At 43.3% G+C, this 27,637-nt stretch overlaps 1 protein-coding gene across 5 annotated transcripts in view; it reads left to right on the top strand.

Moving 5' to 3' along the window:
• Positions 1–26,917, top strand: part of rps6ka1 (ribosomal protein S6 kinase a, polypeptide 1) — a gene marked incomplete at its 5' end in the record, with an annotated part of 43,883 nt that extends 16,966 nt beyond the window's left edge. For 2 of the 5 annotated variants that reach the window (XM_079287349.1, XM_079287352.1), the window contains 20 exons: positions 18,824–18,940; positions 19,029–19,110; positions 20,126–20,206; positions 20,344–20,423; positions 20,590–20,696; positions 21,081–21,118; positions 21,654–21,796; positions 21,933–22,003; positions 22,136–22,224; positions 22,326–22,390; positions 22,535–22,637; positions 22,884–23,014; positions 23,340–23,465; positions 23,576–23,665; positions 23,773–23,931; positions 24,163–24,324; positions 24,415–24,491; positions 24,586–24,703; positions 24,807–24,944; positions 25,061–26,917. In XM_079287349.1, the coding sequence (XP_079143475.1) occupies positions 18,824–18,940; positions 19,029–19,110; positions 20,126–20,206; positions 20,344–20,423; positions 20,590–20,696; positions 21,081–21,118; positions 21,654–21,796; positions 21,933–22,003; positions 22,136–22,224; positions 22,326–22,390; positions 22,535–22,637; positions 22,884–23,014; positions 23,340–23,465; positions 23,576–23,665; positions 23,773–23,931; positions 24,163–24,324; positions 24,415–24,491; positions 24,586–24,703; positions 24,807–24,944; positions 25,061–25,183 (2,100 nt within the window). In that variant the 3' untranslated portion in view covers positions 25,184–26,917. Of the gene's footprint in view, positions 1–16,210; positions 16,261–17,537; positions 17,706–18,823; positions 18,941–19,028; positions 19,111–20,125; positions 20,207–20,343; positions 20,424–20,589; positions 20,697–21,080; positions 21,119–21,653; positions 21,797–21,932; positions 22,004–22,135; positions 22,225–22,325; positions 22,391–22,534; positions 22,638–22,883; positions 23,015–23,339; positions 23,466–23,575; positions 23,666–23,772; positions 23,932–24,162; positions 24,325–24,414; positions 24,492–24,585; positions 24,704–24,806; positions 24,945–25,060 lie in introns of those variants that run through there. The other 3 variants (XM_079287353.1, XM_079287351.1, XM_079287350.1) reach the window with 3 other exon arrangements.
• Positions 26,918–27,637: the final 720 nt, after the last annotated feature.

The following is a 27,637-nucleotide window of genomic DNA, read 5'->3' as shown; positions in this document are numbered from 1 at the left end:
AGGGCACAGCGGAGGGGGAGACGGGAGCGAGGGACTTGTCAAAAGCATGAGAGGGGGAGGGAGGGGGGAGCAAACTGCATAGGAGGACTGCAGGGGAGAGAGAGAGAGAGAGAGGAGAGGAAACAGTAGGCTGCCCCTGCATAGTTCTCCCTCCAGACAGTCGAGCACACAAACGCAGTCAAACAGTTCAGAGCTTTGTGACTGAAGAAAGACCAGGCATGCAGGAAACCAAAAAGGAGGAAGTGGCAGAATAACTCAGCACTTCAGAGACACACACTCTGGCTCTTGGGAATGATGCAAACACACACACTCATGTAGCTCTCTGTGAATTATGATCCAATATACATCCGGCTAATCTGTGTATATCCTCAGATCATGAACCGCAGGCTTCCACATGGCGGTGCATCTTTGGCTTTCTGTTTGTGTGTGTGTGTGTGTGTGTGTGTGTGTGTTAATCACAAGGAGGTCTCGGTGTTGAGTGTTTCCAGGACTGATTAAATATTTACCAGTGGCGAGAGTGTGTAGGCGGGGAATAGCAGCTTGCATGTTGAGCTGTTTGACCTCGGCGCTGCCGTAGAGCGCTGCACTGCTGTCGAGTCAGGCTGCACAGCCTCACGGCATGCGTTTGTGCAGCCGTAAGCCTCTCTGTGCTCTCGCTTTCTTTTGCAAACATGACCTTGCATTTGATTCTTGTGGCATTACCACACAATATCCAATTCCTTCTATGTTATCGGTCTGTTGGGTATCCTGCACCTTCCATTGTTCACACGTGGTTTACCATCCTATTTTAAGATGAACTCGGCGATGATGCTTAGGAAGTCACATTGATGGGAGTCAACTCTGCAAAGATATCCACTCCGTGCCTGTGTGAACTATACTTTGATTTATGTGAGAGAAAGACAAGCGGTCTCCCTGCCTCTTCACGAGTAGTTGTGGTTGATACGTGACCGTCAATGCCACTAATTAGGACTGTAGAATGTTACATGTCTGTATGATGCAGACTAAAGAACAGAGCAATGAATCGCCATTCAGCTCGCAGCCTGAGTGTGACTTGGAGAGTTTCTTTTTTGTCTTCTAATCTTTGAGTTGAAGAACGTGATGTTTTTTTTGATGTTTCGCCCCCACACTTTGATTGTAATGGCACGAAAAGCATGCATGCTGGTGTCTTTATTTAGGTGAAGTAGTGATGAATTGCCGTCATGCATTATTATATATAATACAACAACATAATAATGCAAGTAAAAGAGCAATGCACTTTCAATTCTTATATTTAGAGATTGGAATGTGAGTTTTAAAAAAATCACACAATCAAAACAAAAAAAATTGGTCTCTGTTAACAAAAATGCACAATGTCTGTGCAATGCCAAAGGTCTAAAAATGGTATGGGAAACCCTGCTAAAAACCCTGCTGTGAATAACAGTTTTTTCCCCCCTATTTCCAGTTGTTATGCTAAGCTAAGCTAACATGCTGCTTGCTATATCTTCATATTTGTGGCATCATGTTCTCCTCCAAGTCAGCGAGGAAGCCAATAAGCTTATTTCCCAGAATGTCTTCTCAAAGGGAAGTCTCCTCATATGGGGTGTACTTCCTGTTTGTCCTCTCCCGTCTGTCTATATGTGTCTGTTATGGGGAGCACTCTCCTTAGCTGGTATACTGCAAGTATTGCTCCTTTCAATCTGTTAAATTCACTGAACTCTCCTCAGACGGCCCGAGGGCTGAACGTCAGAGTCGAAAGAAAATGTGACTCGTTTGTTTTCTACCTTCTCAGTTGCTCGTCTCGTCCTCTGTTCATCTCTTCCTACTTCAGCCAACTCCCTTTCTCTTGGCTTGCAGCCCTGCAGGGGCTGTTTGCATTTTACCTCTTGATGAGATGCATCCTGTCATTTTCTCCACTTTCTTGCCCCTTTGGGTTTTGCTGACTAACGGTATGATTTATGTATATCATCATCATCATGCACTGGGCACTTTCGCTGTGTGGAGGCGTGTGATTTTGCCCCGAGCTCATATTTACACCAGGATGTTGTGTTGCATAAAAATCTGTGTTTTTGTCAGCCTACGTGGAGTGCCAGAAAGCTGAAGATTGCAAAAATAGAACACGTATATCATTTTTGCAGTGTTTAATAAATAACCTGACACTATGTCAGTATGGTACTAATCAACCATCTGCTGCTCCTGTTTGCCAGCTTCCAATGAATGCCAAAAGATATTTGCAAATACTGATGATGTATCACCAGATCTGTGATCCTGGATCAGTTTACTTCAAAATATCTGAATTTAAGCCAAGAGTTATAATGTTTGGTCGGCAAATTAGACTTAATATCTTTCTAGATGCTATTTTGACATCTCCTTTTATGTCCCCTTTTCGCTTCCTCTGGCCTCCTTCCTCTTGAAACATCCATGTGTGAGGGACACGACCTCTACTCATTTCAGTTGTCCAATAGGTGATCACAAATTAAAGATTTGGGTTAGTCTGCAGAAGGCGACTGTGCATAACTGGATGAGCGTATAAGCGGATATTGCTGAAAAAGGGCCTGCGTGCCCAGAGGACCTTCCCAAGCTTAATAAAGGACAAATACATACAATAAAGCTTGAAGGACGGAGTGATGAGCAGGACGGACGATGACTGTTGAGCTGTACTTCCTGCTCAATCCTGCACTTTGTTATGTTCATTCCAACTCCGCACAGCATCGTCAAACATTGTCAGAGCTGGAAAGTGTGAAACGCTTCTTAGAAAACCCAAACCACCATCTTGCAAAAGTGTGTTGAGTCTTGCCAGGGGAGTAATGCATAATGCCGGCATCTGCTTGGCTGTGGTCCCGAGTGAGCAGAGGCCTGTATTAACAAGGTTTGGACACGCCTTGGAGCTCGACGGAGCAAAACACTTCACATTCCACTGCAGGCTTAGAGGGAGGGGCTGACGGGAGAGAGGGTTGGGCTTAAAGAGAATAGAGCTGTCTGTGATTATATCACTCTGGGTGTCAGGATGGAGTCTAACATGCACGTAATATAGTATTGTCTAGTCAGTGCACATGCTATGCGGGGGGTTCTTTCAGTCTCTGTCTGTGGCAGTATAGGTGTCCTTAACTCAGTTGAACTTGTAAAAAATAACATACGTTTCATATCTTAAGTTGATTCTTCCCGTTGCTTAGATAAACCCGAAAATGTTGCAGCTGTCCAGATTTGTTTGGTTCTTGCTGTGAGCCGTGTAAGTCTGTTCTGTGGGTGTTTTCTGCATGTTTTTTTGCGCACATGTACGTACGTTCCCCCAAAATGTGACTGCTTGAACAGGGTGCAGCCGTTGTGGAAATAAAAAAAATGTCAACTTTTACATTTTAAAGGGGCTGAGTGCTGATGTCGGCACAAGCTCAGAGGTGACTTTGGTTGTGCCCATCGCAGATGTGGTTCCAACACACACACACACACACACACACACACACACACGCACACACACACACACACGTACACCAAACACACCCTGACAGCCAGTAATAATAGCAAGCAGGGTGTGAGCTCTAGGGTTTGTGTTTTTATGGCATTGCTTTGCTAAAAGCATTCTATCAATCAGTATTTCGAGAGCTTGGATCCACTTTGTGACAGGACACCTTGGAGGCAGCCTACAGCCGCTCGCACACAATGTAAAAACGTTCATCATTTCTCACTCTTAGATGCATTATCGTCCACTGTCTTACCGTTCTAACATGACTCAGACGGTTAACACTCCTCTGAAATGACTGCTGAGCAGGATTGTGTTCCCTTTGCAGTCCCCCCCCCCCCTTTCTACCCACTATTTTCTCTCTCTCTCCCTTTCCTCCCCTTGGTAGCATACAATACCTTCATACCTACTTTCATTTCCTGGGTGTGCGATAACTTGCCAGTTAACTATCGCAGTAATGAGCCGAGAGCTGTTCGTACAAGATGAGGGCGAGCATGCACGGCGCAGTTTGAATCGTAATTGTAGAGATTAAAGTGTCCGCTTGTAGTGCAGTCTGAATATCTAACCTGAGATCAAAGTGAGAGTCTGAAGTAGAAACAATCGAAAATGATTATTCTGTAATTAGACCATACGCTTTAAGTACCTCAAAATACGATTAGTCTTATCAGAGGAAGTGGTGGAGCCGCTCACGCTCTCTCAGCCTTGTTGGCACAATATGAGCAAAGGTGCTGGACAGACCACCGGTTGACAGACGCCAATGTCCCTTGAAGTCACAGGAGTTCTGGGGTTGAGTCGGGCTGGATTAGGAAAGTGAACGCGCACTAGCAAGAACATCCTGATTCTGAGAAGAAATAATTCACAGTAGTTGTATTTTCATCATTAGAAGAGGTGAGGCTTGCTAGACGGCAACCTTTGCCTCACAAAACAAATGATGGTAATGCTTTCAAACAGCTTTTAGGACGGAGAGTGCATTGAGATTTGATGCATTGAGAAACCGAACACTGTGTTCTCCTCTGCTCCTTTCTTAGACCAGAACATCGATGCAGTCACTTAAGATTTATGTGGTCTGTCATCTTGTATTTGCAGTCTCCCAGAACAGTACCAAGAATCTTGGGTTTTTTATACAGGGGACATTTTTTCCTTAAGACCACTGTTTGTTAGATTATAACCTCTTTCAAGTTATACGTTTTTCTGATTTTAGGTTTTGTTTGAAGAGAACAAATTGCTGTGGTTTGTGTGACTTTCATTCCATCAGTGTGCAGCATCGTGCATTTATTCGTCTTTCTTTCTGCGTGTTTTTGATTCTACCACTAGGAGACACCAAAGTCTAAAATGATCAAATTCTGCAGTCGGTGGCTTTAATTGGATTTTTGGCAAAGAAAGTTGTTTATATCATACCCTTTGTGTTTGTATAGTAACATGGCTTCACTCGCACTGTATATGTCTGCACTAAACATGCTCAGCCGGCCATTCGCTGCTCTCGCAGGACATCATTTGAATACATCGACAAGCACATTAATGCTGTTTTTGTTTCTCTTCAAATCAGTCTGGAATGTTAATGGCTCTCGTGCTGCTGTTGTTAAAGGGCTGTGAAAGATTTTACAATATTAGTGGTGTTAATATTCCACTGTAGGAGGAATGAGGGACGTGCTATAGAGTCCTAACAAACATGGTTAGCTTTTACCTTTTAATTCTGTTCATTCTGAACTCCATATTTATATAGAGCTGTCATTGTAGAGCTGTATACGTATCCTACATATTTCTTTGAAGAAGGTAGTTTCTGTCAGAGTTGAAATTAATTGATGATCTTAGGAGACTAATAAAAAGTGAATGGATACAAGAGGCACTAACGAAGAGGGAAATGACTGACGGCAATCTGAGTGAAGTCGTAATCACGCTTGTTTAATACTTGCTTGACACGAGAGCAATTCAACCGCGTCTTGTCACGTTAATTATATACATTTAGTTATAAACATGAGCACTAGAACTCACTCTGTTATTGATTTTACCGAGTGAAAAGGTTTGTGCTCTTGGGAGGATGAGATTGTTTGTTGAAGCTGATGCAACAATGCAACAAGTTGTGATTGTTCTCACTGGTGATCCGCAAATGTCTGTTCAGAACAAGAGACCTTCACGAGAAAAGGGAAGTTGAATAAGCCAAGATTATGTAAAGAAAATACAAGGATTAGTAAGTGAAATGCCTCTTGGTGCTTTATTTGCTTGGATATTATGTCCTCATTCATACCTAATGCATGTGCTAAGTGCTTTATTTGTTAGTTAAGTGCAAGAAGATGATCTCTTTCCTTGAACTGCAGCAACCGGTATAAACGCGCACACTGTAAATATGTAAACCAATGCCGTATCTATCACCCATACAATTTCAACCCAACAAAATGAACTTTTCTCTTCAGACATTGCCGCTGCAGAGGGATGTGTACAGTTTACCTGAAGTGTATGGCCTCTCCTTAAGTTAATTGCAGGCCTCCCTGCAGCGCCTGTGCTGCAGCAGAAGTCATTGAACTGTGGGGAAAGTCTCAAGTGATTGGCAGTGATCTGGTCTGAATTGTGAATTAATGGCCACATGCTGTCAACTCGGGTATCAGACTACATATAAAAGAGGTGGAACACACTTTTATAAAAACATACATGGATTAAAAAAAACAATTCTATTAGTTTTAAGAGAAAAACTGGATGAAAAACTTTGATGACACGAAACTACTTTCAAAGAACATTTGAACTGTTGTATTGTACAGTAGAAATACATCAGTTCCTCTAGATCAGCGGTTTCCAAACATTTTAGGCCACGCACCCCCTTCTACATCCCGACGGGTCCCCCCCGTTGCTGCCTCTCAGTCTACTTCCATCACACGTGGTAATGGGATTGCTTGTGTCAGTTTCAAACCCATCGATGTCTGGCTCATTTGATTGTTTTGCGAGCAGGCTGACGTGGAACAACCAGACCTGCTAGTTATTGCCTTTTAATTCTTGTTCGATCGGACGATGCAAATCTTGGCGATTTACAAGAAGTGGAAGCGTGCTCTGGTTTCTGTCAAAGTGCCGCATTGAGTGGACTCTGGTGTTCCAGCAGCAGCCCTTCAGATGACAACATGGGAGGGAACCCTGATGACGCACACACCCTCCTAAATGAGAAAAGGCACCAAGGCTTGACGATGCCCTCTATCATCATTTTACTCTGTACATTCCAGTACAGCATCCTCTTCGTCGCTTCCTCTCCCCTCGTATCTTCCATCAAACGGCTCAGCACACCTCCCAAAAGTCGAATACATCGTGACGTCTCGTAGTCCAGATAAAGCCTGCTTGTTTAATGATTTGTTAAACAGGTGTCCTTTACTGTCCTGACCCCTTCTATCCTGTTTGCTTTTGTTCTTGCAAAGTTTCTGAGCCAAACCTTTCTCCCTGTCTGTGAAGTGTTGTAACTCAAAGGACAGCCTTAAATCAGCTCAGACTGAACCTTTGGTCACATCCTGAATCTTTTGTTTTTTTTCCAGCAAGGTCATGCAAAGTCTTGCAAAAACATTGTGAATCCTGATTGAATGGCGTTTGGCGAATCAATAGCTTTTTGTGAATAGTCTGAGCCGCGTTTGGTTCATCTGTTATGTATAAAGAACTCTTTCGTGTTCCTCCTCCTACGTGGCAAGTTAGTCAGTTAACACAAGTGTGGAATGGAAAATCAGCTTCATTACGCAAGCCGGACGAACTTTGCTCTGACACACACACAATCTTACAATAAAAAATCTATTACCTAGGCTTATCACCATGCAGGCACACGCAAACAAAAGCACCCATACACGCCATCATTCACGTCTTATCAAGTGTGAGTCATAGAGTTGTGTTTTTGCGGAAAGTTAATTGAGCCTCTCCAGAAGGTTTTAAAGCAAATTAAAAAGGCTCTTTATTCTTTGCAGTAGCTAACAGACCTGGTTTTGATTGCCTCTTCAAGCCCAGGAGGGGTGTGTGTGTGTGCATATTAATGTATGTGTGTGTGTGTGTGTGTGCAGTAGTGCTTGAAGGTAGTAAATCAGTGATTGTTAGTGATGTGTCAGTGCAGTTTGTAGTGTGTGTGTGTGTGTGTGTGTGTGTGTGTGTGTGTGTGTGTGTGACGTGTTGGGGGGTCAGTAGTGTTTGATTGAAGCGCCTGTCAAGTGGGTATCCTCTTATCTGAGTTTATCATCAACAGAAACTGATGTTAATGGTGGCAGCGGTTTAGATGGCTTGGTGTACTGGTTGACACACACACACGCACACACTGGGGGATGGTTTACATCCCAATTACCCAGCCTGCCTCTGTGCTAGAAGGGGCCTCTAAATCTTCCGTTGTCCACAATATGACCTCTGTTACAGTACTCCTTCCTCTTGGCCATCAGCTATACAGTTCACCTCACTGCACTCTGTTTCCGTGAGATGCTGTTAAACTATCTTTCATCACTCCTTCAAGAGTTTTTCACATCATTCCAAAGCATTAATTTAGCTACAGGTGACCATGAGAGGAAGATTCTGGTTTATTGAAGTCCTATTTTTTTTTTGTAGTTTGGGCCATAATTTCTGTCGGTTACGATACTATTGTATTCACCAAAGTCATGGTTTGGATCTGGATAAACAGCGACATCACGACAACTAAGTCCAGCAGTGAGACAATAACAGGCTGTAAACAAGCCAGCAGTTAAATCGATTCATCTAAATCAAATATCAACATTGTTTTTGTGGCCTGACTGCTGATATCTGGAAATCATAACACATATTGTACAGTATAGGTCTGTCATTTTGATACCCCTGAAAAATCTGTTTCCGGATTTTATTTTATTGTGTTTACGAGCGATATAGTAATGGAGCATACAGTATGTAGATTGAGTAGCTAATTGGCTGGTGATCTATTGATGTTGTGTACTGATGACCTACCTGAGCTCAAAATCAGTAACTTGTTGTTGGTGGTGTCATAGTAATTATAGATCGAATATTTAAAGTTTGCGTACTCATTTTAGTTTTCACTTTTTTTCTTTTCTCTTCCAAAGAGCATTTGGCTGACCTAAGGAATTATTGTTCCAATGGAGTTCGCCTTACTCTCGATGATTTGGTTTGGCCGATATATCAGCCCATCACAGATGTGTTTTTTTATATATATATATATACATATATATATATATATATATATATATATATATATATATATATATATATATAAAAAAGTTTATAAACCGGGACGGCTTTACGCAGTGACTCAAATATTGGGCTCAATAATCCAGGATTGGTTCTGGAACTTCCCAAATCTCAGCAATGTCCTTTTACCAGATGAATCGTCGGTCAAAATAACAAAACAAAAAAAAGACATATCTTGCATTAAACCACTATTTCTCTCTTTTTAAAATAATTTCACAGTGCGTTCAGCCGGACTGATGTAGATATATGAATGAAAAACCTCTGGACGCGACCACAGAAGGCTTTTGAATGGATGTGGCGGGACTGTGTTTGTGCTCTGAGCATTACAAGTCCCAATATTAGTGTGTTTCATCATCCCAGAACAAACTAAAACCCTACTTTACTTGAACCAGATGCCCTTCAGACTTTTGGTCCATCCATCTATTCACTTCCTCCTCCATCCATTCATGGCTGCTATGGGCCTAGTTGTCATGGTTACAGTGTCCTTGTCGTTGCTAAGCCCCGATTGTGACTTGTGCTGCCAGGAAGGAAAAAAGGTTCATCACACACAGACACAGACACAGAGAGAGAGAGAGAGTAAAGTAGTGACTACACAGGGCTACGCTGACAGAGAGTCGGCCCCATCAATCATCCAGTACGCGTGTGCATCATCTTATATGTACGTCTGTGTATTCTGAAAGGTCTATGATAGTAGAGTCACAAGCTACGTCGCAAACCTTTAAAGGCCGCCATGATATATATAACTTGGAGTTCATCCTCATGCAGCATGGTTGGTTTTGGAGAAGATTCTGCTTTCAAATTGCATATTGAAGTAGAGGAGGAAGACACAAAAGTACTCTTTTTGTGGCGCTGGAAGCTGGCAAATGTTACCTGGAAAAAATTGTGTGTGTGTGTGGCCTTGCTAACACCTCTTATCATAGAAAGAGGATGCTGGGAGATTGAGACAGACACAGTTGCCATAGTTTCACGCATCTCCCTCTCGGGGTCGTTTAAGGAAAATGTTCCGACCAGTTCCTCTCATCCTTTAGCTCTCATTAATATGGATGCTGATGGTGATTGTTATCTCTGCCCTTCTCTCACGATTCAATAAAACCGCTGCTGCATTTCCTTTTTACTTCAATTTGTGTGTTCTGTCTGCCATGTTTTTTTCTTCTTTTCGCTCTCTTTCTCTCCTCTCTCTCGTGTGTGTGTGTGTGTGTGTGTGTGTGTGTGTGTGTGTTCTCCTTCTCAGCAGTTTTACCAGGATCATATAACCTTTTGCCATGACATAACAGCAGTGTCATAAGCATTACAGGAAATGCAACATTCCATTAACAACATATTTCACAGTCAATTTAATGTATTTGATAAAAACACAGATCTGATTATTCTCCCCTAGATGAAGATATTTATTTATTTCCGCATCTCATTGTAATACTCTCACCTGAGTGTCAACTTCTGCAATTGATTTACTCTCCTGGGCTTCAGGATGAACTGGTTTAACATCGCCTGACATGGCCAAAGGCAGCGGTCCAAGTTTTCAGCAGCCAAGTGCTTGTAAATTCTGTCTTTGCTGGCCCCATCATACTTTCAGAAGCTTTGACAACTGGACGATTCATCTTCCTTCATTTATTTTCAACTCAATTTAGCAGCAACAGTGAGCTTCTTTTTCCCCCTGCGTATTACAATAAGGAGAACATCTTGTTTTCTGACATATTCAAATCTGCACAAATCAATTATATAACTATGGGTCAAATGATGTGTAATGTATAATTAGTCGCTCGAAGTGATGAACCCGTGGAGAACTTGCACAACTCTGCAGTCCCCCTCGGCTCTACGGGGCATTTCAGCTTTTTTTCCGCTGATTGTTTTGGTTTGGCGGCAACACAACTTGGTTCAGTGTCGGCGGTCTCATCAACTTTGTCCAACCACAGCTGGCAGCTGTTATCTGATTATTATCTGATTTCATCAACCCTGTTTGAATGTCATGCCTGGCACCAAACAGTCAGTGAACGACGAGCTGGTGAATGTTTTGGATTTACGTACCTTCATCAGGTGACCATAAACACGATTCCAAATGAATGTTAATGTTACTGCTGGATCTGTAAATAGACAACTGTTTGCCAACACATATGCATATGAGCTTTACAATATGTCAATGTTGTGTTTACAGTTTGTTCTGCTCTCCCAGAGTGGCTGAAAAAACATCAATACAGCAAAAATGAAATTCAAATAAATACATCATGTTATGAAGGTCTCAATGCTATTCATTACCATTAAAGATCATATGATTCTTCCTTTTTAGCCATTAAAAGTCGTTAACAGAGAGAACGCTACCACAATGTGCTGTTTTAATGAAGTAAGAGGAGAAAATGTACTTTCTTAAAACTTGTACTGCCTGGACTCCATCCTTCAGTGAACATACATGCTCATGTTTTCTTAATTTAAATCCACGTCACGTCCATTTCTATTTCATTGTGAGCATGCCAGTGACATTTTAGCCTGACATAGTGTATTAAAGTGAAGCGTTACAAACAGGAAGGGTTAGATGCCACTGATCTGGCCTCAACGGAGAAGGATGAAGCTGTGTCTACCTGGGTGGCAGTGCTCGGCTGGTCAAATATTCATCATACAGTTTCCCATCTCAAGTGTCGGAGGTGGTGGAGTTTATATATGAAAAAAAGACTGATAGTCTGATGTGTTTTGGAACAGTGCACAAGGTTATGAATCGTGTTTAAGTTCAGGAAGGATGCCTACGCCTGTGTTTTTTGATTTATACCCATGTGTGTTTTGAGTGTGCGTTTTTGGCAAGTGGTCAGGTTGATATTTAAGGAAAGAGGTGAACCACGAGAGGGAGGAAGTAGTGACTGAGATTTGAAGCTGCTATTTTAGGCTGCTCTGGCTGGTGTGAGGAGTTAAAACTGTGAGAGTGGGACCGGTTAGGTAATGACATAGAAGTTAGAAAATGGTTGACGAAAAGAACGCTGCTCACGTAATGTTATTGTTTATTAAGGCGTGTACTCGTGTGTGTTTATATGCAGGTGTTGCTCTGTTGTTCTGTGAATGGTGAAGTAGAGTGCTGCACATTTCCACTGCAGTCAGTCAGCCCGCTTAGCTTTAACTCTGATGACCTCAATGTTTAAATTACCAGCACCCACTCTTTCACCCAATCGATATTACATAGACACCGCGATTGGAGATCGTAATGTCGTCAAATATTTTTTTTACTTCCCAGATTGTTCTAGCTGTTCTATGGTTCGTGGTATATTACAGCCACATTACGGATAATTATTTATAAAATATTTTATTGTGTAAATATATTGTGAAAGCATCAATAGTCAACCTTTCAACAGCTTAGCAATATCGACATTGAGCTATTTCTGGTCAAATGAATCCTGATAGTGTATTTGATTTTCCCCCATATAGCCTAGACCTATTATCCAGCCCTCTCTCTTACTCCCCCCTGCCATTTCCGTCCCTCTTTTATTTATTTATTGACCGTCGCCGCCACTGTGGATATTACACAAGGCCATTAAAGGCCTCATGTCAGCTGGCCCAGCACTGAACTGCCTCTCATCTTACTGCTATCCTTGCTGGGGATATTATTAGTATCTATGCCAACACAGGATTTCCTGTAGCATCTGTGCTAATCCTGTAACATCCACCTTTAACTTGTCTTATAGCATTTGATATAAAACTAGCATCTGTGCTAGTCGAGAGATCCTGCTCATTAAAACATTTGCTGGTATTTGGTCAGTGTAGTAGTGGTTTTAGATTACAAATATGGTTTGTACTGCTTTGTTTGTTTTAGTGTGTGTGTGTGTGTGTGTGTGTGTGGATGGTGTGATTGTGTAATTGGATAAGCAGATGGACAGATGGTCTGCTAAAGGATGTTTATCAACTCCAGAACCCTTTACAAAGAAGTCAAGGATCTAAACCTGTTGCCTATCAACAGTGATGGATAAACCTGTGACTCGTCATAAACCACCGTTTCATTATCTTCTGCTGTATCTACATATCTCTGCTTTTGTACTATAGTCTAATGCGCTAAGGTAGCTCTGATTCCACAAACAAATCATTAGTTATTGTAGGTATTGCTCATACTTACAACAATCTTTCTTATTCTACTATATTACGTTCTATAGATGAAACTCTTGTCTATATTTCTGTGGGATAACAGCACTGGCAAAGGTGGAGATAATCACGTTAAGTCGTGAGGGATTAAGTCGATAAATCTTTGCTGGGCTGCTAGTGCTTTGTTCTCATTCAGCTGCAACCTAAACTTTTTCTCCATTTGTCTCTTCTTTTATGACATTCTTTAAATCTGTTCTCATCCGGCCTGCCCCAGCTAGTATTAAAGCACCATGTTGGGATGTCTAAGGATTGCGCTGGGAATGGATGATTGTCCAGCTGCAGCGCTGCCTCTTCTCCACTAACCTTCCTTCCCTCTTTCCACCTCTTCCCCTACCGACCTGTCAGTCGTGGCTGACTGCAGGCGTTGCTAGATGGTCAACAGAGTAAGTGGGAGAACGAATGGGGGGGGGGGGGGGGGGGCAGGGGAACGGACCGATTGAAGTCGGACAGGTGGAGAAACTTTTTGTGGCGAAGTGGAAAGAAAGGTGTGTTGTCGGAACAGGCTGTTCATCAACGGAAAAAAACAGATAATGAACAGGAAAGGATGAGTCAGCCCTGCCCACCAAAATATAGCAGCCCTGCCTTCAGAGATGATGAAGGGGCAGAGAGGGAAGAGTTTCAGACTGAAACAAATGGAGGGAGACATTCCTGCCTCTCACCGGACAGATTAGGGTGCCTGCCTGCACACATTTCTGGACACGTTTCAAGCACCCAACACAACTCTGACCCAAAGGCACACTGGCTCGATGCAACCAAGCCATCACTGAATAGAGACTAAACCGGTGCTTTAATCTGCGTTTGTTTTTATGCAGTCCATCCAGTCTGCAGTTATACATGTTAGTAAGCTGTTAATCGACTGGTTTGGTTTATTATCCAGGACATATGTGGACAAAAGCTCAATCGAGTGTCATTCTGGAGGAGGATAAACAGCCAGCTTGTTTTTATTAATGATCCTTAAAATATTATAGAAAATATTAGATTGATCGATGACTCGACAGAAAATGAATCGACCGCCACTTTGATCAGTCATCAATTGCTTCAAACATTCACTGTTTCCAACTCTTTCTGTGTCTTTTGCTCTCCAGTTCCAATTAAGTAATCACACATTCTTTGTCACAGTCGAGGTACTGCAGTGTATTCTCCCCTCTTTGTGTCCGCTCAGGCAGACAAAGTCTATTGTAGGACATTTGTTTTCATAGTAATGAGACTGATGCACGGTTGGTTGGTTGGTTGGATGGATGTTTAGACTACTCTGTCTCCCTTCATGTACACTCGTCGTTTATGCTGCCTCCCACTCTGGACTTTCTCAATTCAGCAGTCAGAACTGTCATGCATTTGACAACATGCAGGAGGTGCTCCTGCTTCATTTTCTAGGAAAGACGAGAGGCTACAGTGAGACAAATATTGTAATTGTCTCACTCTTCTAAACCTCATTGTCACAGGGCGAACGTTGGGACAAGACATTGCAGTCAAAGGGCTTTAACTTGCTGCTGTGATTTGACCGTTCTTTTGTTCAGCAGGTCAGCCTCTGTCACCTCCCACAGGCTCCCATCGGTCCCAACGTTTGTCTGCTTTGTTGTAATAATGTCGGATCCAACAGTGGAGGAGGCATGTGCTAACTATGTGAACATGCCCGTACTTGGCTAAAGCGCTTCTCTCATGGCACTCTTCTTTGGAGCACTGGCCTGGCTGTAGACTTGCACTGACCCCTTGTGTTCATCAAAGACCATTACACCATGTTGGTCTGACAGCAGGTAGTACATCTTTCTATCTGTCAGAAAGATACAAGCTACTGAAGGTCCAAGTTTTAACTGACATGCAACTTCTAATTCCAACGGATGCATTTACCCAGAGGAAATGCAAACTTCATACAGGATTGTCAAATCTCTGATTCTTGACGAGCATGCTTCAGCATGCAATTCCTTTCCTCCCCTTCTCTGGGAACTCCTGCGGTTGCCAACAGAGGCTTGTGTAATCACACAGGGTGCTTAATTATGCAGAGTGAATCTCTGTTTTTTTTGTTCAACTTCACTTCAAAGTGTGTGAAGCAGTTGAGTAGACTTGCCTGGAACTGCTCTGTGCTCCGGCAACAGTGTCTTTTCCCCCTTCTTCCTCTGTCACTATACCACTCCCTGCTGCTTCCAATGAGAAAACACTTCCCAAGAGACACTTCCTGCAGCTGTGTACCCATTTCCTTCCGCCTATCTCTATCCCCAACCAGTCAATCTGCTGCACATTTACTTCCTACTAGAGTACACTTGTAGGTCTGTCATTTTGGTATTGCGTACAGAAAGTGTTGGCTAACTCTGACGTAGATGCCGTGTGCTGCATTTGTAAGACCGTGCATGTCACAGAGATTCACTGACACCAGTGACATGGACATATACGGACATGTGGAGGCTCCTATTCCGTACCAACACCCGTCGCACACAAGAGGCAAGTGGTGGCTTTTGTTCATGTTTGCTTGTCATTAACCTCAAGTTGATGTTGAGAGCGTGGGTGTGCCGGGGCCAGGCATGCGTTTGTTCGACTGGGGACTTGCCCGAAGCTTCGTGTGTGTGTGTGTGTGTGTGTGTGTGTGTGTGTGTGTGTGGGGTATTTTTGGAGGCGTGGAAGGGGTTTCCTTTGTGCGGGTGGCCGTGATGCTGAGCTGCCAGCTTCCCGGTATTGAAGAGAGAGAAACGCAGGAGGACTTATTTAGCTTCCACCTCCTTTAACCCTAAAGCACCTCCTCGACGCTTAATTCTGTTAGTTTATTGAAACTCAAACTTCTATCCTTTTTTTTGAGTTCACATGTGCAATCGATTTCAAGCTAGTGCTAATCCAGGAACTCACTTTCTGTTTGGGCATGCTGGTGTTCAGCCTGTGCGTTGATGCACGAAATAGTCAAATGAACACAACAACATGTAAGCAGTTCATCCGAACCATTGTGATGTGCAGAGAGGCCGTTCAATTCTTACACATTCTTAAACACCTTCATGTGTGAGTCGGATAAGTGTGGCGAAATTATAAATTTGAGCGGCAGTTATACTGGGAAATGCAGCCCCCCCCCCCCCGCTGCGAGCAGAAACTTGTGCAAATTATCGAGCAGGAAGGAAACGAGATCAGTTTAAGAAAAGAGGAAGTGAGAACAAGGAGGGAAGAGACATTTCCTGTCACTAGTGTGGCAACCATTGCCATTTGGCCCTTTTCTAACCCTGTGTGTGTGTGTGTGTGTGTGTGTGTGTGTGTGTGTGTGTGTGTGTGTGTGTGTGTGTGTGTGTGTGTGTGTGTGTGTGTGTGTGTGTGTGTGTGTGTGTGTGTGTGTGTGTGTGTGTGTGTGTGTGTGTGTGTGTGTGTGTGTGTGTGTGTGTGTGTGTGTGTGTGTGGTGCCTGCAAGGACCCTTTTTATTTGTGTCCAATACATCTGTATTTTTATTTCCTTCATATTGAAATTGTACAAGTATGTTGTCTATAACTTATATTAACTTCCAACCTCATCTCAGAACGTGTCTCATATCACCTGGATAGAGAGGGAAATTGCCAATATTAGAGTCAAGGTAAGCTCTGAGCACTTCTACTGTACAGCTGTGCTCTATATCACAGCAGTCTGCAGCCAACACACACTCAGGCTGGTGCTTACAGTAACACCGCTGCGTTTTATCTTGGTCAGGCTAACACACTTTTGCATTTCTGTGTCTCTGCCTTCTGGAACTTCAATTCACCAATCGGAAAATTGTTCAAGTCGACCTTTTTTCCCCCCGAGTAAGGACCGCAATGCAGTGCAATCAGATGTTTGTGAAGCAGAGGTCTGCTGACAGCTGGGTCTCATGCGCTGTGTTTGCACGGGTGTGTAACAGCCTATTCTCTTTTGTTGAAGAGGATTTACTGCACAAAGAGCAATAAAGTGAGGGACGCATGGAGGAAAAAGAGAGAGAGGGCGCTTATGACCGGTGAGAGCTGTTTTAAGAGACAGGATAAGCTGGAATGGACTATTATAAGAAGGAAGAGAGGGACGTGCCTTTCCACAGACGGGGAAATGTCTCTCATCCGAAAGGCAAGAGGTCGTCAGAATCGTCTGCACACCTCATCCTCTCTCTGCCTACCTCACCTCATCCTCTCTGCCTACCTCCCCCTGTCCTCAAGCTTCAACTGCTGTTGATCTGTGGGTAAAGGGAAGTGGAATAGAGCTGGGTTTTGGAGGAAAAGTACTTTTGAGGCAAATTACAACACAGAATCATGTAGTGAGATATCGTATGATTATTTGTCACTACTGTATTTCCAACTCTCTTCCTTTTTTGTGTTGTCTCAATTTCAATCTCTCTCTCACTCACTCACTCACTCACACTCACACACACACACACACACACTGTGTCTCTCTTAGCTGCAGATGTGTGTGTGTGTGTGCGTGGGACTTGTTGGGTGCAGGACTGTGAGAATATGAGCAAGTTCTTCCTTCCTGCCCCGTTTGGTTCGAGTTCACTTCAGCTGCAGTCAGTCACTGAGGACACAAGGGGCGAATCAGACCAACACAGAGGGCAATGGAGAGAGGGAGGACAGGAGAGATGATGGAAGAAGAAATGAAGATGGAGAGTTGATTAAAAACGTATCGCTGAAGGACCCTCAAGAGAGGATAGATAAAAAGGAACAGGCTGAGACACGTTTCCATATTTACTCTGTCCACAGAACTAATCCTGACACGAGTGCACAGATGAGTCTAAAGTGAGCTTGTGGTGAGATGCGGTGCGCTTTAAGATGATTTATGTGAGCTAGTGCGGCGTTTGCCTTCTCATGGACATGAGTAGGATGATGAAGGAGAGGCTTTGGCAATGCTGAGATGGAAAAGGACAAGAGAAAGTTCAACCTGAGCCGCTTGCTGACCCTCTACCTGTTCAAAAAGGACAAAGCCTTGGCTGTTTGCCCTCCGCACGGTAACGGCTGCAGATCAACGGCTGCAACAGGCAACAGCACTGACACTTTACCTGCGCCGAGGAACCACTGGAGGGTAACGTGATACCGCCTCATATTGGCGTCTTGATAAACTCTTGAGTATAGCCTCCAGTGGGCTGTTAGTGGCGTTATGTTGTCATTAAGCACAGTCGTTTTTACATGAAGTAGCAGAAGTGGGATTTATTAATGCTGCAAAGCGCCAGTGATGCTCGCTGTTATCTGTGGTTGTTTAGAAACAAGGTGCAGCTGAGAAACTGCATGTTCAACCAACTCTGGTTTCCTGTTTTCAGACAAAGCCCCAGCCTGAAGTGGCCTGTGGTGTTTGCTGTTTATGGTGTGTTGTTGAAACTTCAGCATTTTTGTTATGACTGATTCCTCAGTGTTTTTGGTGATTAAGATACTTTTTTTTTTAGTTTCGGACAAACTAAATGTTTCCACATTGCTCATTTTGTCCAACCACAAATTAACAATCATATTAAAATGGTATTTGTACTTAATAAATGCCAGTGTACATGACTACCGACTGAAATGGTTTGTCTATGATTTGGCATAATAGATAGAAAGAAATAAATAAATAAAAGAAATCATGTTGTCCCACCAACCGCAGTATGAGCACAGGAAACTGAGAAAAAGACTTGTTAATGTGGTTGTTGCGTTTCTGAAGGGTGTTGATGTGTTGTGGGTGAGGTTGACACCAGGTCAGCAGTGTGGGATGAGGTTGTGAGCAGTGGCACTGCTCCACCCTGTAAACAACCCGAGAAGTTTTCTTAAAAGTCTTTTGAGGTTATACATCTTGTGTACCTAAAACCAAACCACTGCATTTTACATTGCATTGTTTAAAATGCGTCGCATGTGATGTTGCAGTCACCATCATTTCCAGAAGCTACTTTTGAGCCAGACTTACTGGGTGTTATCGCTCATTCTTACACACGCATCTCACTTTTTACTGTGCTTCCTCTTTCTGGAGTGTTTTTATTTTTGATATTTTGTTTTTGGCAGCAAAAGAAACTCCGATGAAAGAACTTCTCTTTTTGCCCAGCAAACAATCTCTGACATTTACTGTCCGTCGCACAATCCTTACAAACACACAGTATCCTCTTTGCTTCAGCCATTTGTTCTGTGAGTACTGCCTGGGTTAATTGTGTTTTTCCCTCTCTATTTTGCACTCTTCAGGAAGATGGAGACATCAAGGAGATCAACATCACCCACGTGGTCAAGGAGGGCTCAGAGAAGGCTGACGCCTCTCAGTTTGAACTGCTCAAAGTGTTGGGACAAGGATCCTTTGGCAAGGTAACTGCTGCTACCTCTGCTGCTCCCTTTGTCTGACATTGGTCTTTGCCCTCTCGCGCTCTCAATCCCTGATCTGATGCAATTGCAGGTGTTCCTGGTGCGAAAGGTGACCGACCCCGATGCCAATCAGCTCTATGCCATGAAGGTCCTCAAGAAGGCCACACTCAAAGGTACAGCGTGTGACGTGCTTCAATGGTTTCATCACAGTGGGACGCTATAAAAGGCTGGCTTTGTTCTCAGAAAGTGTAATCATAACCAAAACTGTTTGAATGTCCCGACCAGCTGTTAACGCTGTAAACATGTTCTACAGCACACCACCAGATGCAGGGCATCTTCTTGTAGAGGGAATGTTCGAATTATATGAATTGATTTCGTGCTGAAGTGTTTAGTCTATTGTCCAAATATGAATTACAGCATTACAGCTGTGGATAGGAACAGGATCAACAATTTGATGAAGGAGGAGGGATCTATTATTGGCCTTGCTCTAGATTCTCCGGAGATCATCACAGAGCAGAAAGGCAGGGGGAGGCTGAGGAGGGTCTTCATAAAGAGTAGCATGAGCAACATGCTCCTGTTGCTGTTAGGCTTTTTAATGAACAATGTTGATACAATGGCCCTTTTTTTCATTCTCTGCATGCTGCAACTACTATTACGCTATTGTTCTCTGCATGCTAATTGTGTGTCTGTCTGCTTTCTCTTTGGCTTTTGTGATGATTGCATTGTTTGTTTTTAAAGTGACAGTACCCTCAGTTTTGTTTAAAAAAAAAAGGGTGTATCTTTTCCTGTAAATCATAGAGAATTGCATACAGTAGTAACACAACCACAGCTTGCAGTTGTTGTTTTTTTTACTTTTGTGCACAGGTGGTCTCATCCTCCTGATAAACATCAGAGTATGATATTTGTTCACATGGTCCCGCGAACGGATGTGGTGCAGTTTCACTTTGCTCACCAAACTGAAACTCTGCGTGGCCCCGGCGGCTTCTTCAATTATAATTCAGCAAAGTATTGATCCTTTTATTGTGAAGCCAACTAGAAACCAAATCTTTTTAATAACTTAATTCGGCCATGCCATTACCAGACCACAGTGAGTAAAGGGAAAATAGTTGAAGGGCTTTGTCAGCCTACTTTTCAATATCAAAGTTTCATACGTACGCACTTAACTATGTGCTGTTATTCGTCCTTCAGTGAGAGACCGTGTGAGAACCAAGATGGAGAGAGACATCCTCGCAGATGTCAACCACCCGTTTGTTGTCAAACTGCACTATGGTGAGTCGGCTTGAGTATTTATTTCATTTTACTTCCCAAACTTAACATGATGCATTCATTCCCGTCTTATTGCTGTAAATTCAAGAAACTTTCCTCAGTCATGTTTCCTGATTTGGTGTTTGTCTTTGTGTTTGTAGCATTCCAGACTGAAGGGAAGTTGTACTTGATCCTGGACTTTCTAAGAGGAGGAGATCTATTCACCAGACTCTCCAAAGAGGTGAGAGTGATAGGTCTGATTTTTGGTGTTTTACTGGCCTACGATCCAAAAAGTCCAGTCATTTATGATTAATAATATATCACATTTTTCTCCATCATCTCTCTCTTGTGACGTCGTTCTCTCTCATTTATGCATTCACCCCGTTTCTGTGTCCCATGCCTTCCAGGTGATGTTCACAGAGGAGGATGTAAAGTTTTATCTAGCAGAGCTGGCATTAGGGCTGGACCACCTCCATAGCCTGGGCATCATTTACAGGGACCTCAAACCTGAAAAGTAAGAGCAAATGGACATTCTGAACATATATAGACAAATGCATATTTCATGAACCATGCCTATTGGACCCCAAACCATCTGGATGCATGCCAGACCCCTGTGCCTGACAACACCATCACTGACCTCTCACTTAAACATTCTTGCACTGCACTGGCCATCAGTAAGACAAATCCGAAAAAAGTGGCACAATTTTATATTCGTAAAGTGGTGTGGCGTGCATATGCCACACAGTGCTGCTACTGATCTTATGTTGTCACGGTTATTATTATTATTATTATTATTATTATAGCACTAGCAGAATGAGCAGTGTGTGATATCTTAAGGATTGATTGTTTACACCTTCAAATCTGTTGACTATTCAACATCTCACTATGTTTTCTTTAGCATTCTCCTGGATGAGGAGGGACATATCAAACTCACAGGTGATTCTCCAGCTCCTTCCTTCATACCCAGTCTCGCTGTCGGACACACACACACACACACACACACACACACACACACACACACACACACACACACACACACACACACACTTTCCGCTCCTTGATCCTTCATTAGTGACGGGGGTGACAGCCTTATCTTGCTGACTCCAGATATCTGCATATGGCCCTGTACTTGTTACCTAAGTTAATTATTACATTTTTATCTTCTCTATCCACTTCTATCGTCATCCACAATCACCGCCCTTTATTTACTCGCGGGTCGTGCCGCCATTGAACCAAAGGTGACCGTAGCAGATTATAGAGAGGCAATTATAACAAGTCTCACTGAGGGGCAAATGCTGACAAAGAACGTGCTGTGAAATAGTGTTTATTATTTTTTATTAATGTCAGTATATTGACACTTATTAAAAAATGTAAAATAAGTGACATTTGTAAATCATTTAGAATAACGGACTACTACGCTTTGATGATGTGTAGGGATGAGCTGACTTTGTCTGATGGTGTGTTTTTCCAGATTTTGGCTTGTGTAAAGAAGCCATCGATCATGAGCAGAAAGCGTATTCCTTCTGTGGTACCGTTGAGTACATGGCACCAGAGGTTGTGAACAGGCAGGGGCACGACCACAGCGCCGACTGGTGGTCGTTTGGAGTACTAATGGTAAGCAGGAACATTTTACTGACAATAAAGCGACTGATTTAGTTTCTATATTATACTGAGCACTTTTAAAATAGATGGTCTATGCACTCATGTATTCACGGGCATGTAGATAACCGTTGCATGTTCTGTGTCCCAGTTTGAGATGTTGACTGGATCGCTGCCATTTCAAGGGAAGGACCGCAAAGAAACTATGAGCCTGATTCTGAAGTGAGTTGACTCAAAGGTGGAAGAACAATCCAACACAGAAGCCAGTTGTCACACGCTGTTGCTATTGAAAATGCCTCTCTTGATATCTGGTGAAATGATTTGTGCTGCCTGCCGTCTGTCTCTCTCCGTCAGGGCGCGTCTGGGAATGCCTCAGTTCCTGAGTTCAGAGGCCCAGTCTCTGCTCAGGGCTTTGTTCAAGAGGAACCCTACCAACAGACTGGGTTGGTATCAATTCATGACACACAAACAGCAACCTCTGCACTTTAGCTCCGTTTCATCACCTATGTGTCATTGGTTGAGATTGCGAGATGTTTCTTTACAGCAGCGAGTGCTGACGGTGCAGAGGAGATCAAACGACACGGATTCTTCTCCACCATAGACTGGAATGTGAGTGACGGTCAAGGTTACGTTAATACTTGCACAGTATAAAATACACTCATGGGAATTTTATTTCGAATGTTGATCAATCTTTGTGGGAGGAAATTCTTCCACTATATGGTGTGATTAAAACAAATCCTTTATTCCTTTTAGAAACTCTTCAGAAGAGAATTAAAACCTCCGTTCAAACCGGCGGTGGCGCGTCCGGACGACACCTTCTACTTTGACTCTGAGTTCACCTCCCGCACCCCGAAAGGTCAGAGATCAAAGCTGAATGCTAGCTAATAGCTATTAGCTTCATGTCTATTTCCTTCCTGAAAGCACTTCAGTGGGATCATTGTATTTTTTTTTTTGGCCTCTGCTTAAAAAAAATCAATACAGGATAGTTAAAGGAGACCCAATTATCATCAGATTAACACCACCATTAAGATGCAATAACACTTAAAAAATATAACATAACATCACTTCCAAGACAATACTAGACTTCCTCATTATCTTCTAGACTCCCCTGGCGTGCCCCCCAGTGCCGGAGCTCACCAGCTCTTCAGAGGCTTCAGCTTTATTGCATCGACTCTGTTGGAGGAGGAAGGTTCAGTGGAGTCAGTCAAGCCCCCGCCACACCCAGTGGTCCAGGTCAGAACAAGTAGTTGCTTCACTGTGTTTTTCTTCTTCATTTACACTGACTGGAGTGAGATCAAGTTCAAGACAAGTTTTAAAAGATCCATAGAGTTGCTTACTTTTGCAGAGTTAGATTTGTTACTGAATACACAAACTACAGCTATCTAAAGAAAGAGGGGGGGGGGGGGTACAAATGTGCACGGTGTGTAAAGCACACAGGGAGAAGAAGGGAATAAAATGGCTTAACAGACAGTATTTCAACCAGTATTGGACACGTTTCTACCTCCTCAGCTCTGTCAGTTCCCAGGCCTTTACTTACCACGCTCTTCTTCCTCTGCAGCAATTACACGGGAAGAATCTGCTGTTCAGCGACGGCTACGTATTGAAAGAAGACATCGGCATGGGCTCCTTCTCTGTCTGTAAACGATGTGTCCACAAAGCCACCAACACAGAATACGCTGTCAAGGCACGAACAAACACACACATTAAGAAAAAGAATCCTGTGAAAACGCACAACAGTGTCGGCTGTATCTTAATGTGTATAACTGTCATGTCATTAATATATTGTGATGACAGATGATAGAAAAGACCAGTACAGACCCCTCTGAGGAGATTGAGATTCTACTTCGATATGGACAGCACCCAAACATCATAACACTGAAGGATGTGAGCATAAAAGCATGCACGCCTATCACACTGTTAATTGCCGTGGTGCGTTAAGTGTGCCAAGTGTCACAGTGAGTGTTGAGATAATGTGTGTCGTTCTGTCTCAGGTGTATGACAATGGCAAGCAGGTGTTCATGGTGACGGAGCTGATGCGTGGAGGAGAGCTGCTGGATCGGATCCTTAAACAGAAGTTCTTTTCGGAGAGAGAGGCCAGCGCTGTGCTTCACACCATCACCAAGACCGCAGAGTACCTGCACTCACAGGGGGTGAGGACAACTAGAAATACGAATCGTGTCTTCTGGAGACCAAACCGCTGCATGACAATCCGCTTAGTCTTCCCCTTTTAAAAATATCTGACAACTTTACTGTTAAAATCAGTAGAATCACAACCCAATGAGCCTTATTAATATCTTATCATACAGTATTCACTTTTCTGTTGCTTTGTTGTGCCTCGGTTATCCGTATCGTCTTCATCACTCCCTCCTGTTTCGCTCCAGGTGGTGCACAGAGACCTGAAGCCCAGCAACATCCTCTACGTTGACGAGTCGGGGAACCCAGAGTCGATCAGGATCTGTGACTTTGGCTTCGCGAAGCAATTGCGCGCCAACAACGGCCTGCTGATGACCCCGTGCTACACTGCTAACTTTGTAGCTCCTGAGGTGAGCAGAGTCGCTTTTCAGTGTCGTGCCTTGAATGATGTTGAATTGAAGCTTTACGGTGTTGAACGGTGAAATGAAATGTCATTGAAGGTGTTGAAGCGTCAGGGCTATGACGAAGGATGTGACATCTGGAGTCTGGGAGTCTTGCTGTACACCATGCTGGCTGGGTGAATAGCAACACCTTTTTCTTGAAACAGATTTTTTTTTCCCCTCACTGTACTTCTAAGTCACTCCGTCATCTGTCTCCTTTTCTTCCACCAGTTTTACTCCATTTGCCAACGGACCCGAGGACACCCCAAATGAGATCCTGAACAGGATAGGCAACGGCCACTTCAGTCTGACTGGAGGCAACTGGGACACTGTGTCTGAGGCAGCCAAGGTAGAGCTACAAATCTCACTGACGGCTCCGTTGCTCATGTTCCTCAGCGATGACTCCAGTCTCCTTCTGTCACATTTTCATATTTAATATGTGCTCCCTCTAGGACCTTGTTTCCAAGATGCTTCATGTGGACCCCCATCAGAGACTGACTGCTGATCAGGTCCTCAAACATCCCTGGATTGTCCAGAGAGACAAGCTACCTAACAGCCAGCTCCCACACCAGGACCCCAAACTGGTCAAGGTGACAGATCTTAAAATTTCTCTAATTACCGCTGAAGGGATTTGTTTTTTTTATGCCCACAATTTGGATCGTTTAATCATTTGGTCTGCAATCACCATGCTGCTGTTTATGTACAGGGTGCGATGGCAGCCACCTACTCTGCCCTGAAGAAGTCCCAACCAACTCCAGAGCTCAAGCCCATCGAGAGCTCCTTCCTAGCTCAGAGGCGCGTCAAGAAGCTTCCCTCCACCTCCCTGTAGAGACTCAAAACAACCGATCGGCTCACTGGCGACTGAGCAAAACCAACCACCCAGTCAGCTTGCACGAGGACTCAAGTGTCCACCCGCCTCTACCAGCCAAGGAACACTGTGGTCCTGCCCCCATCTTGTGAAATCACTTGTCCTGCTATGGCGATCATCCTCTTTTGGGCTCATCAGCTGCTGTAAGATAGTCTCCGTGGACTAGCAAAAGATCGTGAAGATAGATGGGGGCGATGAGGGCAAAAAAATATAAAAATGGCTGCAGGTTTTTGGCAAATGTATTAGCGCTGTGTGTATGTGTGTGCGAGTGTGTGTGTGTTTGTGCATGACTTGCCACAGAGTCGATGCAGCCATCATTTTTCAATTGTGACGATGAAAGTTTTCTCTCCTCGTCATTGCTGTGATTGGTCGTCATCCGGCTTGCTGCACGCCTGTCTGTCCGCCTGTTTTGTTGTCCGTCATCCTGTTGTTTTTGTAAAGTTAATGAGCTTTATATTAGCGGGCGTGCTGCCAAATCAACCTGTGCCAACCGCACTCGCCACAGTACGGTCCAACTGCTGTTAAATGTTTTGGAAAGAGCATTATTAACATGAATATTAAACATTTCTGCCATAAATGCCTCTTTGGCTTTGGTACAGCCAGGATACGTGGATTCTGGGAAATGTCAAATGCTGATGTTTTGGTTAATGTCAATCTATGCTTGTATTTAGTTTTACAGAGAGTGTGTGTTTGCGTGCGTGAGTGTGTGTCAGTTGCATGACTTGCAGTCCGCGTGTGTGTGTGCTGTCTTGCAGGATCCTGCAGGGTCATGTGCATGGTCCGGTGACGCGATGATGTCATGTGGCTTCGTTGTTTCTCTCTGCTCCCTTTTCTCTGCTTGGTCAACCTGCTGGCAACCATTTGAGATGTCTATTATTTTTATGACTGCAAAACTAGTAAAATAGGTGGCTTTCTGTGAAAGAAAACGTGCCCAGGGAACAATGTGGCATGTTAAAATTCTATATTTGCTTTTTTATTCCTTCTTGTTTTTTCATTTTTATTATTTTCTTTGTGTTTCTTGGGTAATGCATATTGAATGCTGTTTCCTGTGTTTGCTGCTTTTGTTGTTGATTGTTTTGTTCTTTTTCTTTTTGTCCAAAGAAAGTGGTGATCAAAATAGTGAAAGACACGCTGAGCACTTCACAGTCTGTGGACTTAAAGCCGTACAGGTCTCTCCTTCTGTTTTGGGATGTAAAGGACAAAGCACAGCCTCTCTTCTTACCCTTGAAAACGGTCAAATCACTGGTTGCTATTATCACACAGACCTTCAGCAGTCTTGTGTTTAACTCTTGCAACTCATGCATTATATTTCAATTCTGTTGATTATATAACATGTTTCATTTTGTTGATCCTCAATTTGAGACATGCTAAATAAGAGTAAACGTGTCTCTGTGTAAGTAACTTCACATGATAGGTCCTGCTTTCAGCTCAGTGCCTGGGCCTACAGGTGAGGCAGAATGTCTTGCATAGATGACACGTGCTGGACAAACCAAACAGCCTGTACATGTGTGCAGGGGAAGACCTGTGTGGCTAAATAATCTATGAACCAGCTGTCTTACCTCAAACGGTTCTATTATAATTCTTGTTTGGTGGCAAAATGATCACTCCTTTGACAAAATTTATGTTAACATGTTATTGTATGATAAAGATGAAGATTTTTATATCTTACAACTATTAAAAATTCAGTTGCAACAACTGTCTTGCTTGATTGGTGTTAACTCTCCCTTAAAGTGATTTTAGTATTGCACTGCAATTTAAGGTCAGTGGTTGGATATAATGGTCTTAAAATGGCCATTTAGATCTACCCTCAACATGAGTTTCACGCACAATGTCACGTGACCAGAGTCTGGGAAAACAACAAAACGCATAGGCAATGACATGGGACCTCACAAATTTGATACCACGTGGGACTGATTACCAGCTGCAGTTTGATTGGTTATTTGCCAAGTAGGCCTGCTGTTGTCGTTTACTGGTTATTTGCCAAGTCCTGTTGTCCTCAGTATTTATTTTAAAGGTTATACTGCGGTCGCTAGATGGATTATCTTCTACATCACACATTTAAAAGTCTTCAAGAACATAATGAGATTGAACACCTGGGTGCCCACCAGCAGCTGGATGTTGTTAGAAACCAAACTGCTGGTAAAATAATGATAATAATAATACTATCACATTTAATGTGGCGCGGTTCTCCAGGGGGAAAAAGATCTCAATCCTTTTTCTAAGAGGATTATCAAACATGAAAGATGCAGGACACGCTCGCATGGCTACCCAAATTGACACGGCATACAAACCTGCAAATGGGAACTGAGCAGCAGTACAACAAGGAGAACAGGTATGTGGCCAGTGATTCTCACCAGAGTAAAATGTGACACAGCACATCGTGTCAAAATGTGGAGTTGACTGGTTTTGCATCTG

Source organism: Melanostigma gelatinosum, assembly GCF_949748355.1.
Source record: "Melanostigma gelatinosum genome assembly, chromosome: 16".
Classification (NCBI taxonomy): domain Eukaryota; kingdom Metazoa; phylum Chordata; class Actinopteri; order Perciformes; family Zoarcidae; genus Melanostigma; species Melanostigma gelatinosum.
The sequence above is the reverse complement of the archived record's forward strand: the minus strand, read 5'-3'. Positions and strand labels throughout refer to the sequence as shown.